The sequence below is a fragment of the Aulostomus chinensis genome, chromosome 5 (genome assembly GCF_037954235.1).
Source record: "Aulostomus chinensis isolate RoL2024-O1b breed Wild chromosome 5, RoL_Achi_v1.0, whole genome shotgun sequence".
NCBI lineage: Eukaryota > Metazoa > Chordata > Actinopteri > Syngnathiformes > Aulostomidae > Aulostomus > Aulostomus chinensis.
Genome location: NC_141324.1, coordinates 18,871,915 through 18,896,261, shown reverse-complemented (window position 1 = coordinate 18,896,261; position 24,347 = coordinate 18,871,915). Strand labels below are relative to the sequence as shown.

Here is a 24,347-nt window from a genome sequence, read left to right as displayed (position 1 = left end):
AAGAAAGACAGAATTTTAAAAAATATATATATATGGAAATTGTTAGCAACTACAATGAGTACATTCATTGAACAGTCAAGGAAAGAACCCACTAACATGTTCACAGCTTATGTAAAATTCATTATTCTGAAATACCCCTTCAGGGAATAAACTGTCACATTTCTCAACTCAATATCTGGACCCTTGTTTTAGCCTCCTGATAATCACCCTCCAAGCAGAACCTCATGCAGTCCCTACTTCTCTCAGTTCTGAAAGTACGCTCAAATAGCCACTCTGGAGATCAAGTGGAAGATTTGCTGACCGACAACACACCCAATGAGCTGCAAACACAATCAGAGAACTGTGCCACTGCTAACGCTAGGAGCAAAGCTACTATTAGAACTCAGCCCTGTTGAGTGGCGTGACCTTTTCCATTTCACAGCTGACAGATCCACAGTGCCGGGCCGACCTTTACCAGCCAGTCTGATCCATCAGCTTTACTGTGCCTCAGTGAAGCAGGCAGTCCCACCCCAACACATTAAGTTTGTGTTAAAACCTATTAGTCCGGGGATGCTCTTCAGTGACTCACCTTTGTGCTCCCTGAGTCAATGGCTCTGTCCACATTAAGCAGAGATTGTCCCTCGCCCTCACAAACACCTTCGGACCATGAGGCACAACTCTGATGTGCCCAGCATTGCCCTGTAATTTTGAGTCACAAATTGTGCAATTACAATAAGCTTGACTCAAAAAGATGCTAGCAAAGCTTGAAAAACAGGAGATTTTTGTCGATTGATCTTACCTGACTCAAAGAGAGACTGGACGTTAAGATCTTGTGGAAGGCCGACATGAGAAAGCTCATCCCAAAATCGACTGGCTGGGTCTGGTTCTCCCTCGCAGCTTTCAGACGCACTGGAACAAAGGAGGAGGTTTACAGAGAAAGCAGGTCAGCACAGGTTTTTTTTTGGGGGGGGGGGCAGCAACAAGATGTGCTACGCAAGATGACAGTCTGAATCAACTCAGAATGAATGAAAAGCTGACATAACGACAGAGGACGATGTGCAGTTTTTTTAAAAGCAGAGATATGAAGACGGAGAGAGTGAGCCGGGGGAAAATGTTAGAGAGCAAATAGAAAGCTGTGGGAGAGGAGGGGGAGGGGAGGAGGAGGAAGAGGGCCATCTTGTTTGGCATGTGCACAAGAGGCTGGCTGTTCGGTCTCATGAAATCTGTTGAAAAGGATGTGTTTCTCAGAGTCCCTGGCTTGAACTAGTGAATTGTATAGCATGCAACAAATGTGGAGAGGGAGCATTAGCATCTAAAAGGGCCCAAGTTTCAGTAAACAAACCAAGGGCCAAAATGAAGCCACCAGTTTCTGGGGAGCATGATGGCACACTTGCGATAAACAGTTCTGACAGCTTATTGTCTAGAGCCGAGGTTTTGACACCAATTATCAGGCGGTCTTTTCCCACATCGTCACGTTTTCTCTGTCTCTGCTTCTATGACAGAGCAATATACAATTTTTCCTCCTGCCTTGTGCTCCCTCATCCGTCTGTGTGTGACAGAACTGAGGGCCGGCCCTCATGTCCAATCACACAGCTACACCACCCAATCAACACAACAGCTACTGGTTGGCTTGGCACTATGCCAGAACCATATTGCTCCCACTACCATGACATCACTGGGAACCAAGAGAGACGCCCAATCGGTTCCAGAGGACCAAAACAACCAAGGCAGCTGTGAAAAAGTGTCAGATACAGTCCTTTGCTGATATGGTGTGTGATAATGTGTGTTCTTGAATTCATTAACACACACACACACACACACACAAAAGGTACATATGTAACTTTTACCTGATGTGGCATGCCTGGCCCCTGAGGCCATCACAGATATTATGCCTGCTAAGGCAAGGTGATAATTTTGCTTTTAAATGAACAAAGACAACAAAACCTGCAAACAGGAAGCTCTTTCAGCCATAAGGCCTTGGTGTGTGTTTATGCCCATTCATGTTCATGTGTTGGTTGACAGTAGAAGTGTTAAAATGTGGACAAATATTCCTTGAACTTGTATTTGGCCAAACATCAAATCACTTTCAGGTGCAAAAAGATTTTTAGAATGGTTAAAAATATTTTTATGACAATATTCAACACAATATTTGCTGTTGGGGCTCAAGTTGGCAGTATCCAGCTTCTGAAACTGTTAGACTTTCTCCAAATGTATCTGCATACAGAATCAGACTGATGACAAATCCCGCTGTAGGGCGATGAGGGCGCTTCAATTACTTAGTAGCGCACGAGTATAATTTGTCTTTCCATAGAGTCATGATGACTTGAAAATGTTTATACGTTCTCATAATACTATAAGATCTATGTTGTATTTTTGTATTAATAAAGCAGCCAATAAAGTCTCAGTGTGCGTGCCAGCGCAGATCTCAGTGTGTGTGTGAGGGCGTGTGTGGACCATCGTGGAGCTGAGAGTTGCTTTGCTGAAGCAGCAGCAGTAGTAAACTCAATGTTACACCTCTTTTAAGTAAAAATATTTTAGATTAATTGTGAAACTCCTGATACCCATTTGGCAACCCAGTTAAGCACTTAATTTTCTTATTTTATACATGAAAGTGAATGTCGCCATCTGCGCTGGATTAATTAGTACACATATTGTGCAACAGAATTAGTTTATGATGCAATGAAATTGGGCATATTGCCATTTTTATATACCCGGATAGTAACTGCCCAACTCTGGACTCAAGAATAAAAAGGATCATTAATGTCGTCAATCTCATCTCCCACAGGGACTCATCACAAGCAACTCTCCGGACTAATGCTGTGAGCCCAAACATTAGTGACACCAGCGTCAGCCAGGCCTACTTACTTTGTCAGTTCCCTCTGTCCTGAGGTGGTCTCTCCAGCCAAGTTTGGCTGCGTGGGTTCATCGCCATCGCTGCCATTGCTCGTCGAATCTCCTCCACTGTTGTGGCTGAAGGGAGCTTCAAGCTGAGGTGTGGTGCTGAATACTAGCAGATCCCCCTGACCCAACAAGCTATGGCCACCGCAGTAACAGAAGGCACAAAGATGCTCACTGAAACAAAGATAATGGGGAGTAGGGGGTCTTTAATTATATATACACACACCTACAGTGACTTAATACAGTGTCACACATGTCAGGATGAATTAAGGCCTCCTGACCAAGCAACAGTCTGCACATACATAATAACACACAAGAGCGCAGGCAAACACACAATTTCAGGCACACATACATAATTCACATAATGTCTTTTTTTTTTTTATTGCAGTGTTCATTTTATGTCAAGTCTACATGGCATTGGTTATTGTTAACTAGTAGATGTATCTGAATTCATCATTTAAATAAAATCAGGTTATAAGTCTTCATGGTGCTCATGTATTTTGGCTTTCTGATCATCACTCTGTGCTGCAAGCAGAGTGGGAGGACACTGCAGCTCCAACATGTAATAGATCATCAACTTTTAATTAAAAAATGTTACTATATTTGGGCTTCCTGGTAGCCCAGTGCTTAACAAGTATACAATATAATTAAAAGAGATTCTTGCTGTTCAGAGACCGCTGTTGCATGCATGAGTCCTCGCTCTCTTCTACCTTGTCCATCTATCTCTATTCCACAACATATTTTGACTTTTCATAGGGATTGTCAAACCCATAAAAAGACAAATTTCCAGAAACATTCCAACAAAGCTACACTGGAAATTCGGACAGGTAATAAGACTGCTGGATAATGATTTTAAATGAGTAAATTAAGAGGAATTTCTTGAAATGTTAAATCACATGAAATTAAGTAATATTAATTTCAATCTTATTCAGCCCCGTCAAATAAGTTATTAACAGTGCACCAATCGTGAGACAAAGGTCGTGCCAAGAACAGAAAAAATTAAGAGCTAAAAAGGAGGGGAATATTTATCCCATTTCGAAGGTCTTGTTAATAAGATCCCAGGAGATGCTGCTGGTCCTCCCTCCACCGCTACCATCGATTATACAGACAAGCCAGAAGACTGATTGCATCCTCAAATCCAGTGACACCTGAATGGGACTCCTGCCTCTGCTTTCTGAAGACTTAGTTACAATCCACCCGTGAATATGCATACGACAAAGCACATATTTCAAGCTGGCAAAGGATTATTGTTCCAAGTCAAGTTTGAGGTTTCTCACCTGCATTTGACTCCTCGGCTCGTTGGGACAGACGGTCCTGCTAAATTCTCAGTTGGAGGATTCTGGGCCAGAGGAGAGGAGGGCTTGTCCTCCTCTGGCTCATCAGTGGTTACCAATTCCACAGTCCCCACTGGCTGGATTTGTGTTTCTAATTGTAATGAAAAAATTATGCAAAAATCTGTCAGTCAATAAGAAACAACTAAGAACTATCAGCCAATTGTGTTTGTGAGCATTGAAGTGCATTCAACAATGACATCCATTTATTTGGTTGGATGCTCTTGATTTTATTTCCAAACATGACAGTGAAATCAGCATGTAGCTTCTGACAAATACAACTGTCACAGGACAGACTCACTGCAATTAACTTACTTTCCTCCAGGTGGACATTACAGCCTTTATTAGTGAGACGGATAGTAAAGTATGGGGACCATATGCTCAAGCACTGATTACAGTAACCCACTGGGAACACTGTACAGAACAAGGAAAAACAAAGAATGGCTGCCAAATTAGAAGAAAAAGGGAGTTTCGTGTTTATTTGTGAAATTTTGCACATCTGAATTAACTTTTGTTACTATCATGAGTGCATTTAGTCCGAATTATACAAGAAGCTCAATCACTGTGCTACTTATACAAAATGATCCCCAATGATAGTATCTCTCGCTGTGACTTTAGGCCATGTTACACTTCATTAAGATGTTATATGAGTTACATTCAGCATTCACCAAAATTCTGGTGTTTTTTTTCTCTTTTTTTTGTAGAGACAGTTGAGTTTTTTAGTCTGCATGCTGTAAGATCTCTGGATAAGTCAAATGTTCATTGTCATTTCAAATTATAGCTTCCAGCGACTATACGTTACCAACATTATCATGACATTCAGATTTCCCATGATGCCCCTTTGGGTTGGTGAAAGAAATCTGGCATACTCAGTTTCTTCACAGGGAAACGCTTTTGCCCTATAGCCAGTGCAAATGACATTCAGGAACGAGGAATCAAGAGTGTGGGAAAATCTCTGTTCCCTGTTTACATGTACCACATGTACCATTAAACAGATTTCATTGGATCCTAGAATGTGTGAACTGCAGCCCTGTTCAAACCTGGTGTAAATGTGTCCCAAATTAATCCAAGCCATATGTTCTTGGTGTTACTGTGGACATAGGCCAAAAGATCCAGGTCAGCTTTGCTACAGTGACAGGTAGATGTTATGTCGCTTTCAATTTCCCAGTGATGTTTCATGAGCTGTCCTGCAGTCAGGGATCAGAGCTAGCTTATCTGCCCAGGCCATCTCGAAATTTGAATTCATCCCCTTTCTTCTCCTAGAGATCTCCAATATGTTAAGTCACAGTCGCTGTATACAGTTCTTAATGCGGTACAGCAAAGTGCTCGTAGTACTACTGAACTGAGTAGCATCACAGTTTAAATGGACCTTTTAGCTTTTCTGGCAAAAACGTTTTTTTTGTTTTTTTTACCTCAGGCTACTAGCTAACAAACTTGTTAGCCAACAGCACCTATAGATTGGCCCAAGGACCAACTTATGTAAGTGGTGTGACTGTTGACATCACTGGCTAAAACCTTTCATAAGTTGTAAATGAAGCTATTATTCGTCTAAGGTTCACTATAACTAATTAAAGAAAAGCAAGCCACTAAAAGAATCCTTTATCTAGCATAGCAACAGAGCAGCACTGAGACGTATGAGAATGGAAGGCATGGTCATGTGATGTGATGTACACACATAAAAAAGCACATAAATGGGTCTGGAGAGACTGATGGGATTTTAAAAAGCTTTTAGAGGGCATTAGCCCTGGGCTCTTTCCCACTGCACCTCAATGCCAATCTCAGAGCAGAAGGAGCGATGGAACCAGCAAGGGGAGGAAAAAAAACACACCCACTGCAGCTTCATAGCTCAAGCTAAACCCTTTCAATTATAACCCTCAAGTAGAAGCATGGGGTGCCAAGAAAAATCTCTCATCCATCCTTCTTCAGCAGAGGGAGTCTTCTCTACCTGAAATATCCTCTGAAGTACTCGCTGCATGAGGCCACAATGCCAAACTATAAGTCTATTTTTCCAAAATGTACATAATACATTAAAAAGAAGGGAATGCAGTCTCACCTGTGTCCTGAGGGCCAATGGACTCCGTTATCTCAGTCCCATCCATGCTGTCCTCCTCATCCACAATAACCCTCCCCCGGGTGCGACCCCTAGGGCAAGGAAGACACACAAACAAATAAATTGAGGCAATGAAAAAGAATCCGACAAGTAAAGTGCCTTGGTTTTCCTTGAGGGACTGATAAATTAGTTAAGGGTAGTCACAGCTGTCACTGATTTTTTAGCGAGTCACAGGGGGTACAGGGCAAGGCGAGGAGGTGGCGGAAAACAGTGTTCTGGTAGTATGTATGACATTCTTACTACCATGAGGAGTAGTTTTTACGTTAAAAGGTTGAGCCATGAAACTGAGGGGAAATAAATCAGTGTTGACGTGATAAACCATCACAAATATATTAATATATGGGACACATACATAGAATGACACTTGCCGAAAAAGGGAATAGATATTACAAAGTCCTGTGAGGTTATTTTGTGATGAAATAAACTGAAAGTGACAGGGACGTGACAATTTGTCGACTAAATGGCCAACTTTCAACACGCCATCATCTCGACAGTTGAAGTAGTAAATTGAAAATCGTTGCTTTTTTTTTTGTGCTGCCTCGTCAGCCATGACACTTCCAGTGCAGTAATCTTGCCTTAGCTTGTTTGTAGCTATGCTAACACTGCGCCATCTTTAATTTGTGTCCTGGGCTGTTAAATCACAACCCTCTTCCTTTTTTTCCCCCTCCATCACTCTTGCATCATCTTTGTTTACTTTGTGGAATACAGTAAAATTAATAGCGTTTTTTTTTTTTAGGTAATATATAACAAGCCTAAATATGTTAAGTGTACCGACACATTGATAAATGCCTCTGACAAAGCAAAGATCTGCGCCGTTAACGTCCCTGACAAACGCACAAAGGAATAAATCCTACAAATCTGTCCATTAAATTATAATTGCTGATCTGAGAGGAGAAAAATAATCTTGACAAACAATCATCCCATTTTGTATCAAATTATTTTTAAATGGATTTCATCATACTATAAACAAAACAAATTACAAAAGGTGACAAGAAAAGGAGGTCTCTCCTGCCACCTAAAAACAGATAGGAAAAGCATTGATTTTGTAAAAAAAAAAAAAAAAAAAAACACAAACAAAAAAAGCTGGCAAATCTGCTACTAATGAATCCATCCCATAATAATGTAGGCCAAAAGATCCCCATTAGATGCCAAGTAAATGTAGTCTTCAGTAGCAGTCAAACATAAGAACATTTAACTAAGACTAAGATTTCTATAAGGATCTCACACCAAGATAAACAACATGGATGTATATTGAACTGTATTATCACCTTGAATTAATTCAAATAACTCATCTCAGGAATTCTCCTGCAGTTGAAACAGAAACGGATCATACACTTGAGATGATAAACTTTCGCTAACATTAGCTCCTGACACCTCTGCTCTCCTTTCCTCCTCTGTTCTTCACTCCTTTCTTCTAAACTCATCTCTCACTTTATCTTCATCTGCTTTCTCAACAAGTTTTCACATCTCATTTCCCATCCTCTTTCATTTTCCTCTTAACTTTGCCATCTTTCATCACATCTTCTCCCCTATCTGCCTCTTAACTTCAGCTTTCAGCTACTTTCTCACTCTTCTTATCTCTGTTCCTCTGATCCTGCTTCCTCTCTTGCTCCACAGGTTTGCTCCTGTCCTTCTGAGTGCTTGAGAACACTCGTTGGCTCACTCTGCTTTGCTTACTTCACAGGCCCGCACAAGTTCATTCAATGTGATTTGGGTTGTGCTCGTCACTTTTCTGAGTCGTCGCAGTGCACAGCGGTTCAAGTGTGTGCAGGCTTTGACTTGGAGTCAATAGTGACTGACAGGAAACGACACTGTTTTTTCAAAATTATTTTCCTTCCTACTCCAAATTTTGGAAGATTCTAGGAATCGTTCAAGTCTCGAGTATCAAAAATCACAATGTGGTCAAATGTGTCACAACATTTCAAATGAAGTATCGTAGAGCTACAGAGATTCCCAACCTCAAAAATTATAGCCTTCCTTTGATGCTGAAAAAAAAATCATGAATGTGGAAATCCCCACGACAAGAGTCCAATCAAAATGAAAAATATCTGCCAAAATAATGTTAATATGACCTTGAAGTTGCTGGTGTTAAGAAAAACCACATTCAAACATCAGTCTTTACCAAGAGGCTGCACCTGAACTAAATGTCCTGCCCGTGCAGAAACAGACTGCCATTTTAACAAAAGATCTCTAAGATTCTGTAGAACATTTGACCAGAACTGTGCATTTATAAAAGTCAGCAGAACCTTACTTCATGTGCCAATTCAGCAATTCAGGCATCTACAACCTTATGACTGTGTGTGCCACCTCATAAAGATGTGCACACGCAGCACATGCCGCTTCTTTTACATTAAGTATGGAGAGATCTGTCAGTGTCAGCATCCTCCAATGGGAGCTCAGTTAACCTAATTTGGAAGCTCCCATGTGGAAGGGATAATTGTCATGGCTACAAATTAAATAGCAACGTCAACTATTAGCATGCTAAACAGAGAGAGCAAACACAGACCAAGAGCAGCGTGTATAGGGGGTACTCGGGATGATGGGGTGGGGGGGTGATGGTGGTGGAGGAAAATGAGCTAAGAGATGTATGGGTGTGGGGTGGGGTCATTTTTGGTGCAAATGGAGAGAGAAATCACGACTGGCATGAGGCCAAATCAACCCCTCCCTCAAAACAACTTCCATGTCAAGATAAGGAAATGCCCTAAAACACAAGTAGAGAAGAGAGCTCTCACAAACCTCGATTCTAAATTACCAGGACGCATGAGCGGAGACTAATGAAAGGGATGCGCGTGGACACAGTGATTATTCAGCCAAAGAGGGGACTTTATGTATCATTTTGAAACTCACCAACACAGGCTATGATGGAGTGTTAGGTTCCATACCTTTCACAGAAGAAAATGGTAAATTTTGCTCAAACATCTTCCAGTTGAATGTGATAGGGATGCACAATATGGACTTTTGAGCCGATACTGATAATTAACTGCTGTTCAAAGCCTAGATATGTTGACCAATAACTTAATTCACACTTTTGTTCTGTACACCACCCTCACCAGCCTACTAAGTCTCTTTCTTTAGAGTGCTAAACCTGGTTGCTGGTGTTTCCAATTGCCTAATGTACATCTTTACTGCGATGACGACCTTCTAGGTGACATTTGTTGTGCTAGAACAATGATCCTCAATAGGCGGCCCACAGACTGGGGGCCCCAGAACTGTTATTCCTTCACTGTGTGTTTCGGTAAGGTCAGCAAGTCAAGGCAGGGTGGCCATCGGGAGGTTCGGGAGGTTTCCCGAATGACCGGTCCGGCCAGAGTGGTTTTTTTCTTTTTTTTTTTTTTTTTAAATAACCCCAAATGCCTCATTTAATATTCCACCCCGCACAGCACATACATACATACATACATACAGGTACATCGATAAACCACAAGTGACCGCACTTGCACTTTGCTCGCACCCCCACCCCCAGGATGTGATATACTGGACTTATCTCCATGTTAACGATACACAGACACCCTGTTACTGGGTCACTCAGAATTCACTGTTGTTAGCGCAGTTTTTTTTTTTATAACTTTCACTTTCATTTTTGGAGCGTTTTTTTTATTTTATTTTATTTTTTTATCAGTTTGTTAAACTGAAATGGACATTTGGTTGATTCATGACATGGGTCATGTTTTGTTTTTTTATATAACTTTTTTTTTTTTTTAATTTATGTTGAAATGGAAATGACTTTTTATTTTAGTTTGTATTTTTGTTGTTGTTTTGATTGAAAAGGGCCTTTTGTTTTGAATAGTATAGTATTATCACATGTGGCCCAACCGACCTCAATAAATGGACCTTCGACTCATTTGAAAAAATTCTTTATGGCCCTTTATGATTTGTATTTGAGTACCCTTGTGCTATAAGTTTAGCTTTTTCCCTCTTTGTGGAACCCTTTTTGTACATGTACTCCAAATAGTAATTGTTTTGATTTCCTAATATATAATTAAAAAAAAATACAAACTCAAAACACACCAGGGACATAAGCAATTTACAATCAATGGAAAAACTCTCCTTTTTCAATTTTAAGGTGGGTTCCAACTGGCTTTAAGGTGCATTACTGCCAAACATCAGCTTTACATTTCTTATAACAAGACATTACCATTTAAAAACTCCCACGATTTGTCGGAACAAACATGCACAGTGCATCTCTTGATGTAAAAGGGAAAATCAACAGCAAAACCTTTTTTTTTTTTTAGTCAATTTGTAGTTATTCTCTTTACATAAAGATTTAAAGGTCTATTTTAGAAGTTTGTAGAAACTGCAGTAAAATATACCAAGAAAATACTATTTATGCTTATTTGTTTAGGCCCATTGATATACTGATATTGCATTTAATTTCTAATGAAAAAAATTGAACAAATAGTGCAATTATTTTTGGTGGGTTAATACAAACAAACAAAAAAAAACCCCCAAAACAAACCCTCTTCCTCACAACTAGAGAGTAACATTTGCCGGTCCAGTATATCTCTGGTGACACAATAGAACACTGCAACCCTTTTACTTTAATCACACCAGCAGGAGTATAGAGATTTCGATCATATTTCAATTAATTGTTTTACCATTGTTATTTTTTTTTAAGGAATATGTCACTAATTATCACAACAAAGGCCAAATATCAGACATGTCTAACAACAGACTGATAAATATGGCCATGAGAGTATGAGAGTCTTCAAACAATTTAACTGCCAATATGTTATGTTCTTATTGAATTTACATGGTTCCTGGAGACAGAAACACATTTTCATCTCTGGCCACAGTTGCATGTGTGTACACAGAGTCGGTGGTGATGACGTCTTCCTGTAGATGACTACATAACATGGATTATTGTGTGTATGCTGTATAGAAGGTCTCCTACAAGCGCCACTTTTCAGAAATGTCATCATTGAGACGGGCAGTAATTTCACCAACAAATGCTCAAGACTTATTCAAGCCAATACACCCCCCCCCCCCCCCACCACAGGGAGGGGGGGGGGGGGGGGAGTGAAAATAATGCTGTGGTAAGTAGTCCCAGCTAGGAGAGAGTTGCCTGGAAAACCCGGCAAGACTCTCACAGTTCTGGAACGGACAAGTTAGCAGACGGAGCGTGGGCAAATCTAGTAAATTCCAGGTTTACAGGAGCAATTTATGACACATCCGTCTTTGTCTTGGGCAAATTATTTTAAACACTTGACATGGCTTACTTTAATATTTATAAACACTACAAATGGCCATTAGAAGAGCAGGCCAGTAGTCAGACCACAAGTTTGCTGATATATCACATCATTCACCCTCAGTCAACAAGGGAAAAACTCTACGGCAGCCTATCAATTGACTTAAGGCTTCAGGAAGGCCAGTAAACATTCTGTGAAATCTGAGATGTGATAAATAACTGATATGAAAATTGAGCACAATAACTGATTATGGTCTTAGCCGACTAATTACAATCACCATTGTGACCATGACAACATAAAGCACAGAACACATTTCAGTTGATTGTTTGTTCTTGAACGTTTTATCAACAAGAGGAAATTCCAGTCTGTCCCAGATCATCCGTCTACCGTGGCATTAACGCATCGTCTGGATGTTTGCAGATTAAACGATCCATTGGGAGCAGGGTATTAAGATTGATCGAGAGGACAGACTAAGGAGAGAGTTAAGAACCTGGCTGCCATTGTATTACAGAGCAGCACTTTACTGTACGTTGCTGTGGAAGTGACTAAGAAGCCAAGCACCTTGCACGATGCCTGAATTTGGATATCTGCTGATTGCTGAATGAAAGGTTACATGAAGCTGTAGTGAACCATGCTGTATTTACTAAAAGGGCAAAAAACAAGCATTATCATCATAACTGTTAGGTGGTGGGAATAGTGGAGGAGGGAAATGGCTTTGGTGGAGTCCTTCATAATTCAACCTCTGTAGTAAAATGCACGTGCTGGTAGAGACTTGGTAGCAGAGACCTGAGATTTCCCAGGTTGACGTGCCTTGCAGCAGTGAACAATACATTGTGATGGGCTGCCTGTTGCTCACTGATGGCACTGTAAGGTTCAAGCATGGCCACTATTACACTAGCGCTTGGGGGTACATAAACCGCAGCAATCACAGCTACTCTTAAGTCCCTGCAGCGGATAAAAAGGTAAAAATTTTGTGATCATGAAACTCACAAGAAGTGAACGGTGTTAGGAAAACTGCCTCAGTATCACAGTACTAGGATTTGTTGATACAAACAGCTAGGTTTATCCTGTCTTGCTTGCCACTAGCAATGCTACTCTGTCCGCTCTGGGGAGCGTTACCCCAGCCAGCTGGATCGCGGCATTCTGATGTTTTCATTTAGCCACGTTTCAGAGGCACAGCAGTCTCTCACACTGCACTGAGAAGCCCTTAGAGACTGATGTCATCCATTTTGCTGACCAGCGAATAGACATTAGCCAACATAACTGATGGAATTGCCAGTTTGTTAGGGGTAGCGGTTAGCCTGGCTTGCACACCTCTGAGTTAGCACAACGTCATGTCAAAACACTTCACGTTTACAAATCTAACAGAAATTATGCCTGGTATTAAATGTACAAACCATGTAGCTTCAGAGGGTACAGCGTAAAAAAGATCTTCGGAGTTGTGTGCAGGGTTCTGTTGCGATCATTATGAAATTACGATCAGTTTGTGGATCAATTACTTCCGTCCAATATGCAATACTCAGTATCTATATTTTGGTTCCCAAAACAGCTCTTCTGCATTAATTTTCCCTGATTACAACAGACACATGGTTTGAAGGAGTTGCTTCACAACTTGATAAGTAAATAACTCTTTACCAAGTACACCATATCATACTGTTTTACTATTACATAAAGGTAAAAGAGATATTGCAAGTATAAATTCAGATATTTTTAGATTCTTGAATGATAAGGTTATTTGTTTTTTAGAAATACAATACATTTTTTTATTCGGATTAGACACAAGTTTCACTGAAAGGACATGGAGTTTCCATGACTCAATGGGTGAATGTATCATTGCCAGTCGTCAGCTGCACTAGTTATTTCTACACTCCATATCCCAGTCAGAGTGACATGTTGATATGGGTTCAAGCAGGATCCGAGGTCCGTTTGACAGACGCCACCTCCCAACTCTCAGACCAAGGTTGGGCATAGGTCAGATGCTGATAAAACAATAGTGAACAAGCACTACTATCAAAAAAGGAAATAAATTCCATTACAGAAATGTTTCAATGTAATTTAATCAACTTGTTAGATAAAGAAATACAGAAAAAAAGGAAAACGGCGGGAGTGAGAGAAATAGAACGTGCACATAGGCATGGCTGCTGTCTGAAAGGGTTGTAAAAGTAGGGCAAATGTTTAATGGAGTGGACACCTGGCCACAAGACCATAACTAATATAAAAGAGGCTTAAGCTTGAATTAACACTTCTATAAGAGCAGTGCTACCACAATGCATCCAATTAGAGAGAGTCGCGATTGTAAACATAGGTACATTTTTCTTAAACCTACAGTAATTTCTTTACATGGGATATTAAAACATACTTCTTTCTGTTCTTGGATAAAGCTGAGGGTGGTGCCTGGGGTGGGGTGGCTGCAGCATCCTTGCGTGGCCTGCCACGGGGCCGCTTGTCAGCGTGGGCAGGACTCCCTGTGGACGAGGCCCCTGCACTGCTGGAGGACGGTGAGGGTCCCTGGTCAGAGGGTTCCACAGTCTTATCCTCTGATGACATTCTGAAATGAACAGAAACAATGACACTTTGTTGGTAGGTGTTACATATCAAGTAACCTGTGCATAGAAAACTCTCTTGACAAATGGAGGAAAAAAAAAATCATCTGTGATTTTTGATTACTAAGAGACTTTTAAAGTGGGGGACAGGAAGGAGATGACATATCATGTTCAAGCACTTAGTGCTGAAGAACAAGGCACTCAGATATCTGATGAAGCTGTCCATTACTCCAATACTTAAGATGGACCCTTCCTCGGACTTCTGCATTGCTCAAAATTTAAGCAAAGGGCAATAAATACAAGGTTAATGTAATGACGCAAATTCATGCCAGGCATCATTACTCCGACAAGGTGAACATTTTTCAAAAGGGGTGAGAATTGTGCTGTTATATCAAAGGATGAATTTAAAATTCAGTGGTCCAGCATCAAATTTTTGGCTTGTGATCTTACCAATGGCTCTAATATACAAATCACCATCATGATTTTGCAGTTTCAGGACTAATTTGATCCCTTTATGCAATAAAACAGAAACATCTGAAGATATTCACCTTTAGCAATTTGACAAAAATTAGCTCCATAACTGAAAGTTCAATAGATACTTTCCCTGAAAAATGTTTACCCATCTAAAACCAATTATAGATAAATATCAACCCCAAATGTCTTAATAACATCTGCCTGCCTGAATTTGGCAAGAGTGGTGAGGATGCTGGAAGCTCTGCTGCTACTGACAGGGAAGCTAAACCTGGCCAAAACTCTAGCAGCTCTACAACTGATCATGTGACAGCTGGAGGATAGAGCCTTCGTCATCACAGCACCCTCTCTGGGCTCATCCCAGGTGAATTAATCAAGATTTGAGAATGAAACAGTAACCTCCTGCCCTACAAAAAAGGCCATCCATATTGACACAATTGCCTGTGTCTATGGGTAGGAACTGGGGGGCACTTCATACTCTGGTGAAGCGCCCCACTATCAGGTAAAAATAATGCTGTCACTGATTCCATATGTGACCGAGGAGGCATTCAGTAGTCTACGTTGCTGCCCAGAACTGCACTGGGCATGGAACATCAACCAAGACAACTTTAAAATAAGGTGAACCTGATGATGTACAATTAATGGACAAAAAAAAAATATCTAGAGGAAAAAGAGATCGTAACCACCCCCCCCCCCCCCCCCCCATTGAAGGGAAAATTTCATCTGGGCCTAGATGCTACTGTGTTATTGAAAGGCGCCAAACTGAGGATATAAAACCAAAACCCATGACCCTAAAATCGTGATACGATCTGGTTTTGGGAACGGTTCCCCCCATACCAAACTTGTGTAAACTGTTCCAATATTAAGCAGGAACCTCATTACTGGCAACAGCAAAATGGCTACAGTGTAGTAATGCCAACAATGGCCGATACTTACCGAGTCAAAGCCAAAATTCTGAAAACGTGACGGTGCTTGATTTTCTATGGTATCGATACCATAGATGCCTGAGATTCTGGCCATTAGCGATACAGCACGACAGCGCTCGGTGCAGCAACAGGTCTCACTGTGGATTTGTGAAGATAAAAACACTCACTGAGATTGTGGATACGTCGGGTTTTCATGGGTGCACTGCCGCAGTGTTAGCGAGTGTGGTGAGGAGAGAAGGTGCAAATTGGAGACTGAACCTTTTTGTAGCTTAAGCACAGGGAGGCTTTCTGTTTCAGTATGAAATAAAACTACGGTGGATCACAAATGACAGCCCCACCCTTCATAAACCTGTAACGTGTACAGTTAAGGTGTACTGTTGGTGAATGCTAAAACGACTGAAGACCCAGATAAGTTCCAGGGTTTTGCTTGTCAACTGCTTAATATCTAGTGGTTAGCCTTGAAGCTAATAGTGCGTGTAGCTGCAGTGAGCTGTAGCATCACTCTCGCTCAATCTCTGCATATGATGCACATCTAAAGCACTAAGCTATTCTTAAAAGGAGCTACATTGCTCTTACAACACTGGTGATAAGGACCTTTACAGATAAAGACTGGCCAAGCACTGAGCATCCCTTTAGGGTCAAGCCACCTGTGTACGACAAACATATTCATAAATTCACCAAAGCAAAAAAGATACATACATCCAACAATGTCAATAATCATGATAATGTTGAAGAAAAAAAGTTCTGGTATCGTAATTCAGCAGATGCATATCTACATTGGATTGGAACTGAAAAAAATGCATGCAAATTGAATCAGAACTGAATAATGGGGATTGTTGTATCTATACCCTCAGATTGTTATTGTAACATCATTGCGTGGCTTGATTGATTGCCTTTTTCTTTAAGTTTCGTTTTCCATGCTGGTGTTGCTGGGGATGGGGTGTGAACCTATCAGAGTAGAGCCTTCAAGGAACTGCTACTTAGTATTTCAAGGATTTTTTTTTTTAATTGCCTACTTAGTATTTACAGTATGTCCAAAGTCATGGAGGAATGTAATTGATTTCTATGTGGATGACGAACACCTGTGTTACATAACAGAATAGCTCCTGGTATTACACACACACACACACACACACACACACACACACACACACACACACACACACACACACACAACCTCATATAGTGCCATCTACACATCCACATTCTGTTTATGTTCAATGCAAAGCACATCATGAATGTTGGAATGAGCCTCCCAATGGTTCTTTAAATTGTAATTTTTGTGAGGATCTTCATCAAACAAAGATGTTTACTTAAGTCAGATGGCGGGATATCTCTGCACCAACACAATATTTAATTTAATATGTTTTTGAAAACAGCTAGCATTTAACAAATATTGCGCTTCATGTTCAAACTGCAGTAGGCCATACTGCAATTTCAATTCAAATTAAATTAATTGTGCAATCAGACTGACTGCCAAAACACCTTGTTAAAAACGTAAAGCTGTCCCAGAGCCTTACCGCAAGTGAAGCTGTGATTTACTACACTTTAGAATAATAAGCTCACTATTAATTCTATTTGACTGAAATCAATTTCAATATACATCCAAAATGTCCTTCAGTTTTTGCCAATTCAATTCAATTCCATCATATCAGGCTAATCAACACTCCCAAACTTGACACATCATCATATTAGTCCATCAAGGTAAGATTCGAAGTAGCTACCATTTTAATCCTTGTTAACCTGTCATCTAGTCATATGCCTGCACTGTAATTCACTGAAAATGACCTAATTTAATATTTGATTCAATTTGACTTAAATGTGACAAGTGTGAGAAAAGAGATATTTTGGAAATGATGAAAAGTAACACAGAGCATTTGTCCCATTCACAATATTGACTGATCATTTCTTCTCTACAATTCAGATCTGCCCATTGTTTGGTTTCTTTCTTTCTTTTTAAATAATCCCACTAACATGCAAAGAGACAGATGGACAGACAGACAGACATGGGTAAAACATAACCTCCCTGATAGTGGTTCTAAACCAGTTTTGGGTTTATTATCACTATCAAATATTGATGAGTTAAACTGTGGTAGGCCACCATAGCCAATTTGTCCCACTATATTTTCATAATGACAAGAAAATAATTATGTATTCTCATAGTAAATTAAAAATCTCTAATATTGTGCTTGGCCATCAGTGATGAGCCAGGGAGGATTTAGTGTGTATGTGTTTGCCAATTCGGCAGGGGTTGGATTTTCTCAGGAGTGAGAGATGTTCTACTGGAGTGATGGTGCCAGACACAATGTGAAGAGATCTATTATGTAAAAATATAGCAGTTCATTTGGAAATTGAAGCTGCCTACGTATATATGGGGACCAACTTCAGCATGTCGAAAAAAAATCTGTCCGAGATAATGGCACCATCAGTGAGCAATTAAATATCTCAACTTGCTCACCATTTTCACTGTCTGCTAATGAAACTGAAGTAGAAAAACAAGACAATTCTGCAGAGAAATGCAGAAATATGTTCCCTCAAAAGAAACAGTGGATATATTACAAACATGAACACATCGTATTGATTTGCTCACGAGTTGTTAGCATTTCACCAGTAACCTGCTCAGTTAAGCTTAATTTAGCCCAAATTAGAAATTTAGCCCCTCAGTGTAAAAATATAAATATGTACAAAAGATATCTCCTTATATTCTTGATTCTCTATTTTTTTCCATATTATATATTGTTTTTTACTGTGAAATGGAGCACTGCAATCCAACAATTCCCGCAAGGGATTAAAAAAGGATTCTGATTCTGATTCTGAAATCAGCTGCAGAGGTGAAAACACAGGTTTTCCCAGTCATTTAAATGAAATGGGCATGTGCATCTTAGCTGCGGTCGGTTGGAGCTGCAGTGGCACCGCAGCCCAGGTAACTTGAACCAGAGTCAACTTTCGACAAAATCTGGCACCACGCTGGAGCAGCCGATGACGTAAACTGGAGATCAGACTGGAAGACACATTGTGCCGTTTCCCAAGAAACAGACAGAGATGATCATCATTGTTTGGCTTGCAGTGGATGTTGTAAAACAGCAGTAGATATCGGCTTATGAACACAATCAGAACTGGATTCTAACTGCTCTTCTGAACCTTAACAGTAAAGTCATGTAGCGTCATTAATGCTGCAGACGTGTCATACCTCCAAGGCTATTAAACCACACCAAGCAAGCACCGCTAATGTAAATAGCCAGTCCTCATGAACGGCAGCTTTTTCAAAAGGTGTAAAATACAAACACAGCAGCACAAGATGGGTCAAGTGTCACAATGGCTGTTGCAAGATATTTGCCAAAGGAGTCTGTTCTATTTTACATAGAGAGAATAAGCAACACCTGCTAAAATCCCACATTCCTAACAAATGGTAATAGGCAAATAAATCATCTTTGCAACAAAATTGTGATTGTCCATTCAATTTGTGATTAACAATCTGATTGCCAATTGGAACAAGCAGTGCCCAATATATGCTCTGCTAGATTTAACTTGAAACTGACATTACACCTAAGTTGATTGTGTTCCAGTAGAAGTGGGGAAAAGTTACCACACAATGTTTACATCCCAGCCATTAATAACACCAGTTGATGACACTGTATTCTGCATTTCCCCCCTTCAGATGTCATAGCAGCATGTCTACAGATACAATATAAACAGTATTGTTTGCACAGCTGATTTATTGTGACACAAGGCATGAGTGTACTAAAAATTGCATATTTTCAAAAAGTTCACAGTATTAATACATGAAGCAGCCATTTTGAATTGTGATGAAAGGGTTGGTCAGATATCTGCAAGTTTCTGGGTATGAAGTCTCACCTCTAGGAACTGAGACATTCCAACTTCAGTTTAAGTGGACCACAGCATTATTTTTGAAACCAGCCTAAACATAAGACATGATGAGGGAACATATCATTCCTACATACAACTGAATTTGGCATTTACCTCTAATGCATTGCATTGACACTATCAAACAGTTTCCCTCTTTCTATTGATGAGGTGTCTACACTGGTAAATTGCTTGTGGTTTATTGCCTAGGCCTGGTTCCCGGTACTTGATAAGTATCAATTGCACAGTCTTGCATGTCCTTCTCTAGACAAAAACACTTACAATTAAAACACAAAAAGAACAAATAATGTCATCATTTCAGTTTCATTTTTTTTCTGCACAACATAAGAAGCAAACCAAGATCTTGTTTTTTTCTTTCTGTATGATGAGACATTAAAATGAGCCCAGGGAAAGTCAACTTAGCTAGTTTGTCATCATACTTGACAACATGCAAGCTAATGCTGTGTTTCTGCAAAACTATACATTACTTCCGTTAAAGAAATATGTTTACACCAATTACTTGGTCAGTGCACACTGTGAAAGTACAGACACAGAAAGGCAGACACCATCTTTTACTGCATATTCCCCTCTTCTCTTGTGTCAACACTGGCCTACACCTGCCTCTAGGCTCTTTGGACAGATGGTGATCCAATAACACCAGAAATTGTAGTCGTGTGAAGAGTAAGCTGTAAGTAACACAGTCATCTGTAATTATGATTTTTATCTGAAACCCTTAAATAACAAATGGGGGCTCGTTCGGTTTCCTGAAACTATGTCAGTGGTGGTACAACAAAAATTGGTTGGCTAAGGACCATTTTGTAGCCATATTTACAATCAGGTACGCTTCAGCTGATCGCGATGACAATAACGTTGATTGTAAGAGCATGTGAGCGTGGGATTCGGTGACCACTAGGCAGTCACGACCACCACCACCAAGTGGACACATGCTAACGTTAGCTTTTGTTAACTCCAGCTTGGGCACAAAGCAGTTGCACACAGCTAACGATAGCTGCTAGCCTGTTGTGTTGAACTCTGTCGCCTTTCCTCGGCGACCACAGACACCGAGATCGCCTGAATCACAGAGAACTACAGGGAGAAACGACCCCATCTTTCACAGTTGACTTATTATCAAAAGATCGTCTTTACGAGATCAGTAAGAGAAGTTTGAAAGCGCTTCGCACAGCAAACAGGTTAACACATCTGTGGTGGCTATTAGTTGGCAAACTCGCACTGGTTCATAACTAACGCCTACGCCAAAAAACACCAAACATTGATACCTCAGCCTTTTGTTCCCCGCAGCTTCATATTTGATGTCAGAGGATGGTGACAAACTTAACGGTTAACCTTAAACACAGCCAACTTCAAACAGGGTACAAGGCAGCGATGAGCAGCGGTGCCAAACACACAAAGGCTTGGTCTATTGAATGGAGCACAACTGTGTTGGGGAACTACAATGCCACACAAAAGTGAAAATGATAGGTTATACAATGACGTAGCATTAAGCTCGAATTTGTTCTTCAATCTAATGCTATTTCAGTGTCAATGTTGATCAAAAATCATGTGCTTAAACGTGAACATACTCCAATCGTACAGGACATAAGACCCATTCTGTTAAATGTTCGGTTCCGTTGAATAGCCTGAGTCATGAAGGCGGCGACAAACCCCCAACATCAGACTAGAGATAGATAGCGTTAATGTTGGCTCTGCTTCACTTTAAAAAAGGGTACGCCAAAACAAATCAAGCTTGTGTAGTAAACAGTTCAACTTTTAATTTTCGTCTTACCTTCCAGCCCTATGGATGGCGAATTATCCTCTTCATGTCCAAAATACTGGGTGATGAAACGTCGCACTTTAATCAACCAGCTAGCTAGCAAGCTAATTGAGCTAGCTAGCCTCTCTCCAATGAAGCAACACTGCAGTTCTCAAAAATGCATCATGGTATTCCAACGCTTTAAGGTTATTCCCAAGTTTGCCCATTTGATGGAAAGACGGCTGGTGTAAATCCAACAGAAAACCGCTTCACTGGCTCACGCATTTAGGGGGGGGATCACTTTCCTTTCTCCAATGACAGCTGTCGTCGCACGAGTTCGGGTTATATAGCTAGTTGGTGTTAGCCACCCAAGTCTACGGCCAACAATTTTAGCATTAACGTTTAAAAAAAAGTCCAAATCCACAGCGGTGGTAACAGTCAACACTCCGTAACGGAGACTCTTCGTCCGAATCCACAGCAAATGTACAGCGACGCGCAAAGCAAATGTTGGGTACCGACCGCTTGGTTGGCAACTGGTTCTATTTTCTTCAGCTGCGACAAGCTGCGGGACCCAGCGGCCAGTTAGGAGACTCTCGCAGCCACCCTGCCACGCAGTAACAGTCGCCTCCCAACACATGTAAAAACAAACATTAGCATTCTAAGAGTAACACTCCACCTGCTAGAAAATCCAAACTGCGAAATTAAATAGAAATATCACAAATTAAGTTGAAGATTACGCTTCGGTGTACTCCATAACGGTGGCCATATCTAATGATAAGTGGCACCGAAGCACAGCCCCTCAAGGCTCCTCAAAAACTAGACCTACCTCCCTCTACCACAACTACGATACACAAATGTCCGTCGAATCGATGTGACACGTCGAGAAATGGATGTGTCGTGACTGGAGCAAATGCTTTATAATATCGCAAAGAATAAAAAAACACAACGCAACGAAAACCTTTTGACAATTTCTTCAAAATACTCTCTGACCCTGCGGAGGGATATAGGCATTTAGTAAATAAAATAATGGCTCGGGAGAGTTGAAAACATGGAGCCTGGACGGTTGCCGGGTTGGAAGGGAGCCTCAGAAGCTTCATGCAAATCTTCGCCAGCAGCTCGACTGTGTCCTACAGTCATCACCAGCCTTCTCCGGTGGAAGGAAAACAGCAAGATGGATTAACTTCAATCGGCGACGTGGAGGTTGAGGGCTCGTTCTCTCGGTAAACCACAGCCAAATTAGACATCACATCTCGCTCGTGACAGCATCGCCTCTTGTTCTTCCTACCTCTCATTCGGTCAAACTATCATACATTCTCCGGTTAAGCCGTTACATTTGCTGTCAGCAGAGGAAGCCTGCAAACTAGCAGACACTGTACGTGCAGGGGTTACATTTCGGAAAAGACCCCCGGGGGTTGGCTTCCAGCGGCTCTACATGAACCAGTGGGTGTTATAAATTCATGTACATTCTGATTTTGAGATGATTTGATACATTGCCAATCTGAGCTGTTGTGTTTTTTTCGAGTTTAGCATCACACGTATATGATACTGAGAATAAACATCCCGATTCCTTTAAATGTTAAACCTTGGCGTCAGTTCCACAGACTATGAGCTCCACCTGCTGGACACTAGGACGCAAGACACACTTTATCTATCTATCTATCTATCTATCCTGATATTTTGAAGACTGCCTTAAAATTACACACATATTTAACAGTAAGTTTCTTTATGAACAATTTTTTTAAAAAGGCATTAACTGTACACTTTGAACATAATGTCATCATCCATCCATCATCATCTGCTTATTCCTTTCTATTAAGGGTCGTGGGGGGGCTGGAGCCTATCCCAGCATCTACGGGCGAGATGCAGGGTTCACCCTGGACAGGTTGCCAGTCCATCGCAGGGCCAACATACAGAGACAAACAACCATTCACACTCACAGTCACACCTACAGTCCATTTAGAGTATCAATCAGCCTCGTCCCCAAACTGCATGTCTTTGGATGGTGGGAGGAAGCCGGAGTACCAGAGAGAACCCCCGCAGGCACGGGGAGAACATGGAGACTCCACACAGAAAGATCCCACGCCCGAGCCGGGACTCGAACCTTGAACCTTCTTGCTGTGAGGCCACAGTGCTAACCACTGCACCACCGTGCAGCCTGAACATAATGTAATATAAATAATTAACATAATGTTAATAAAATAATTCTTAAAGAATACAATTTCTGGTGACCATTAAGTGCATCAAGTCCCTAACAGACGTTCGCTTAAATGAATGCAAAATAAAATTGCTCAATCTCATTTTGCAGGCTTTATTAAGAACAGCGTTTTTGTGTTGTTTTTGTTTCCTTTTGCTTCTCGCACAATATTGAGTTGTTTTTTTTTTTAAACAAAACTGCTGGCTAATAGTTATAAAATCCATTACTGATAACATGAAAAATGATTTGCTAAGTTTATAGTTGGTCAACCTGATAATCAGTCGATCTCCGTCAGTAAGAATAACTTTTGTACAGTTTAAAAAAAAATCGGAATTGCGATACAGAAGGATGAGACCACAATTCAAGCAGTGAAGCTGAAGGCAGATACCTCCACAAAGGTCACAGGGGTCACGAGATAGTTTGATTGGATTGGGAACTGTTGTTACCTCCCTCTTGACCTCGCATTGATTAATGAATATTGTTTTGCGTCCTGACTCAGTTTCCCAGTTCTGTGAGTCAGAGAGCCAATCCAAGCGCAGTGAAGCTGTTTTTTGCACTTTGCGATGTGGTGGCCTTCTCTTGTAGACATGTTAACAGAAATAAGAAGACAGATTAATCAGGTCGATTAATGCTTAAGGCTGATGACAGAAAAAATGTCTGTGTTTTTTACTCACATTTTTTTGAAATTCTCTTTTTATGCGAGTTTGCAAAATGTTGTTCTTTCCTAGAAACATTAGAATTTTGTTGATTTATTTATTTTTTTTACAAAGTTATTGTTTGATTACTTGTGGACATTTATTGAATTGATAATACATTTTTAAAACTAAAATAAGTGCAGTGTTTGTAGACACAGTCTAAGGAAGCTCTGCCTGTACAACAATAGGATCAGTATTAGACAAAGATCAGTAATGCAGCAGTGCTGAAATTATTACTTTCATATTGCTGTATTTTATTAGATTCATAAAAACAACAACGACTTGATATCAGAATTGTATATTAGCCATTGCCCATCCTGTTCGGTTGATTAGCGCCCCGCAGCCGACAGTAACAGGCTGGTGATATAATCTGTCTGTGGATGTCTTCTGTCCAACCGGG

At 40.7% G+C, this 24,347-nt stretch overlaps 1 protein-coding gene across 3 annotated transcripts in view; it reads right to left on the bottom strand.

The window, feature by feature from the left end:
• Positions 1-22,040, bottom strand: part of kmt2cb (lysine (K)-specific methyltransferase 2Cb) — a 67,942-nt gene extending 45,902 nt beyond the window's left edge. For all 3 annotated transcript variants that reach the window (XM_086203707.1, XM_086203708.1, XM_086203709.1), the window contains exons 1-7: positions 21,092-22,040; positions 13,864-14,052; positions 6,262-6,350; positions 4,155-4,302; positions 2,845-3,051; positions 779-888; positions 569-678 (exon numbers count right to left, since the gene is read on the bottom strand). In XM_086203707.1, the coding sequence (XP_086059833.1) occupies positions 569-678; positions 779-888; positions 2,845-3,051; positions 4,155-4,302; positions 6,262-6,350; positions 13,864-14,051 (852 nt within the window). In that variant the 5' untranslated portion in view covers position 14,052; positions 21,092-22,040. The remainder of the gene's footprint in view (positions 1-568; positions 679-778; positions 889-2,844; positions 3,052-4,154; positions 4,303-6,261; positions 6,351-13,863; positions 14,053-21,091) is intronic.
• Between the last annotated feature and the right edge of the window lie 2,307 nt (positions 22,041-24,347).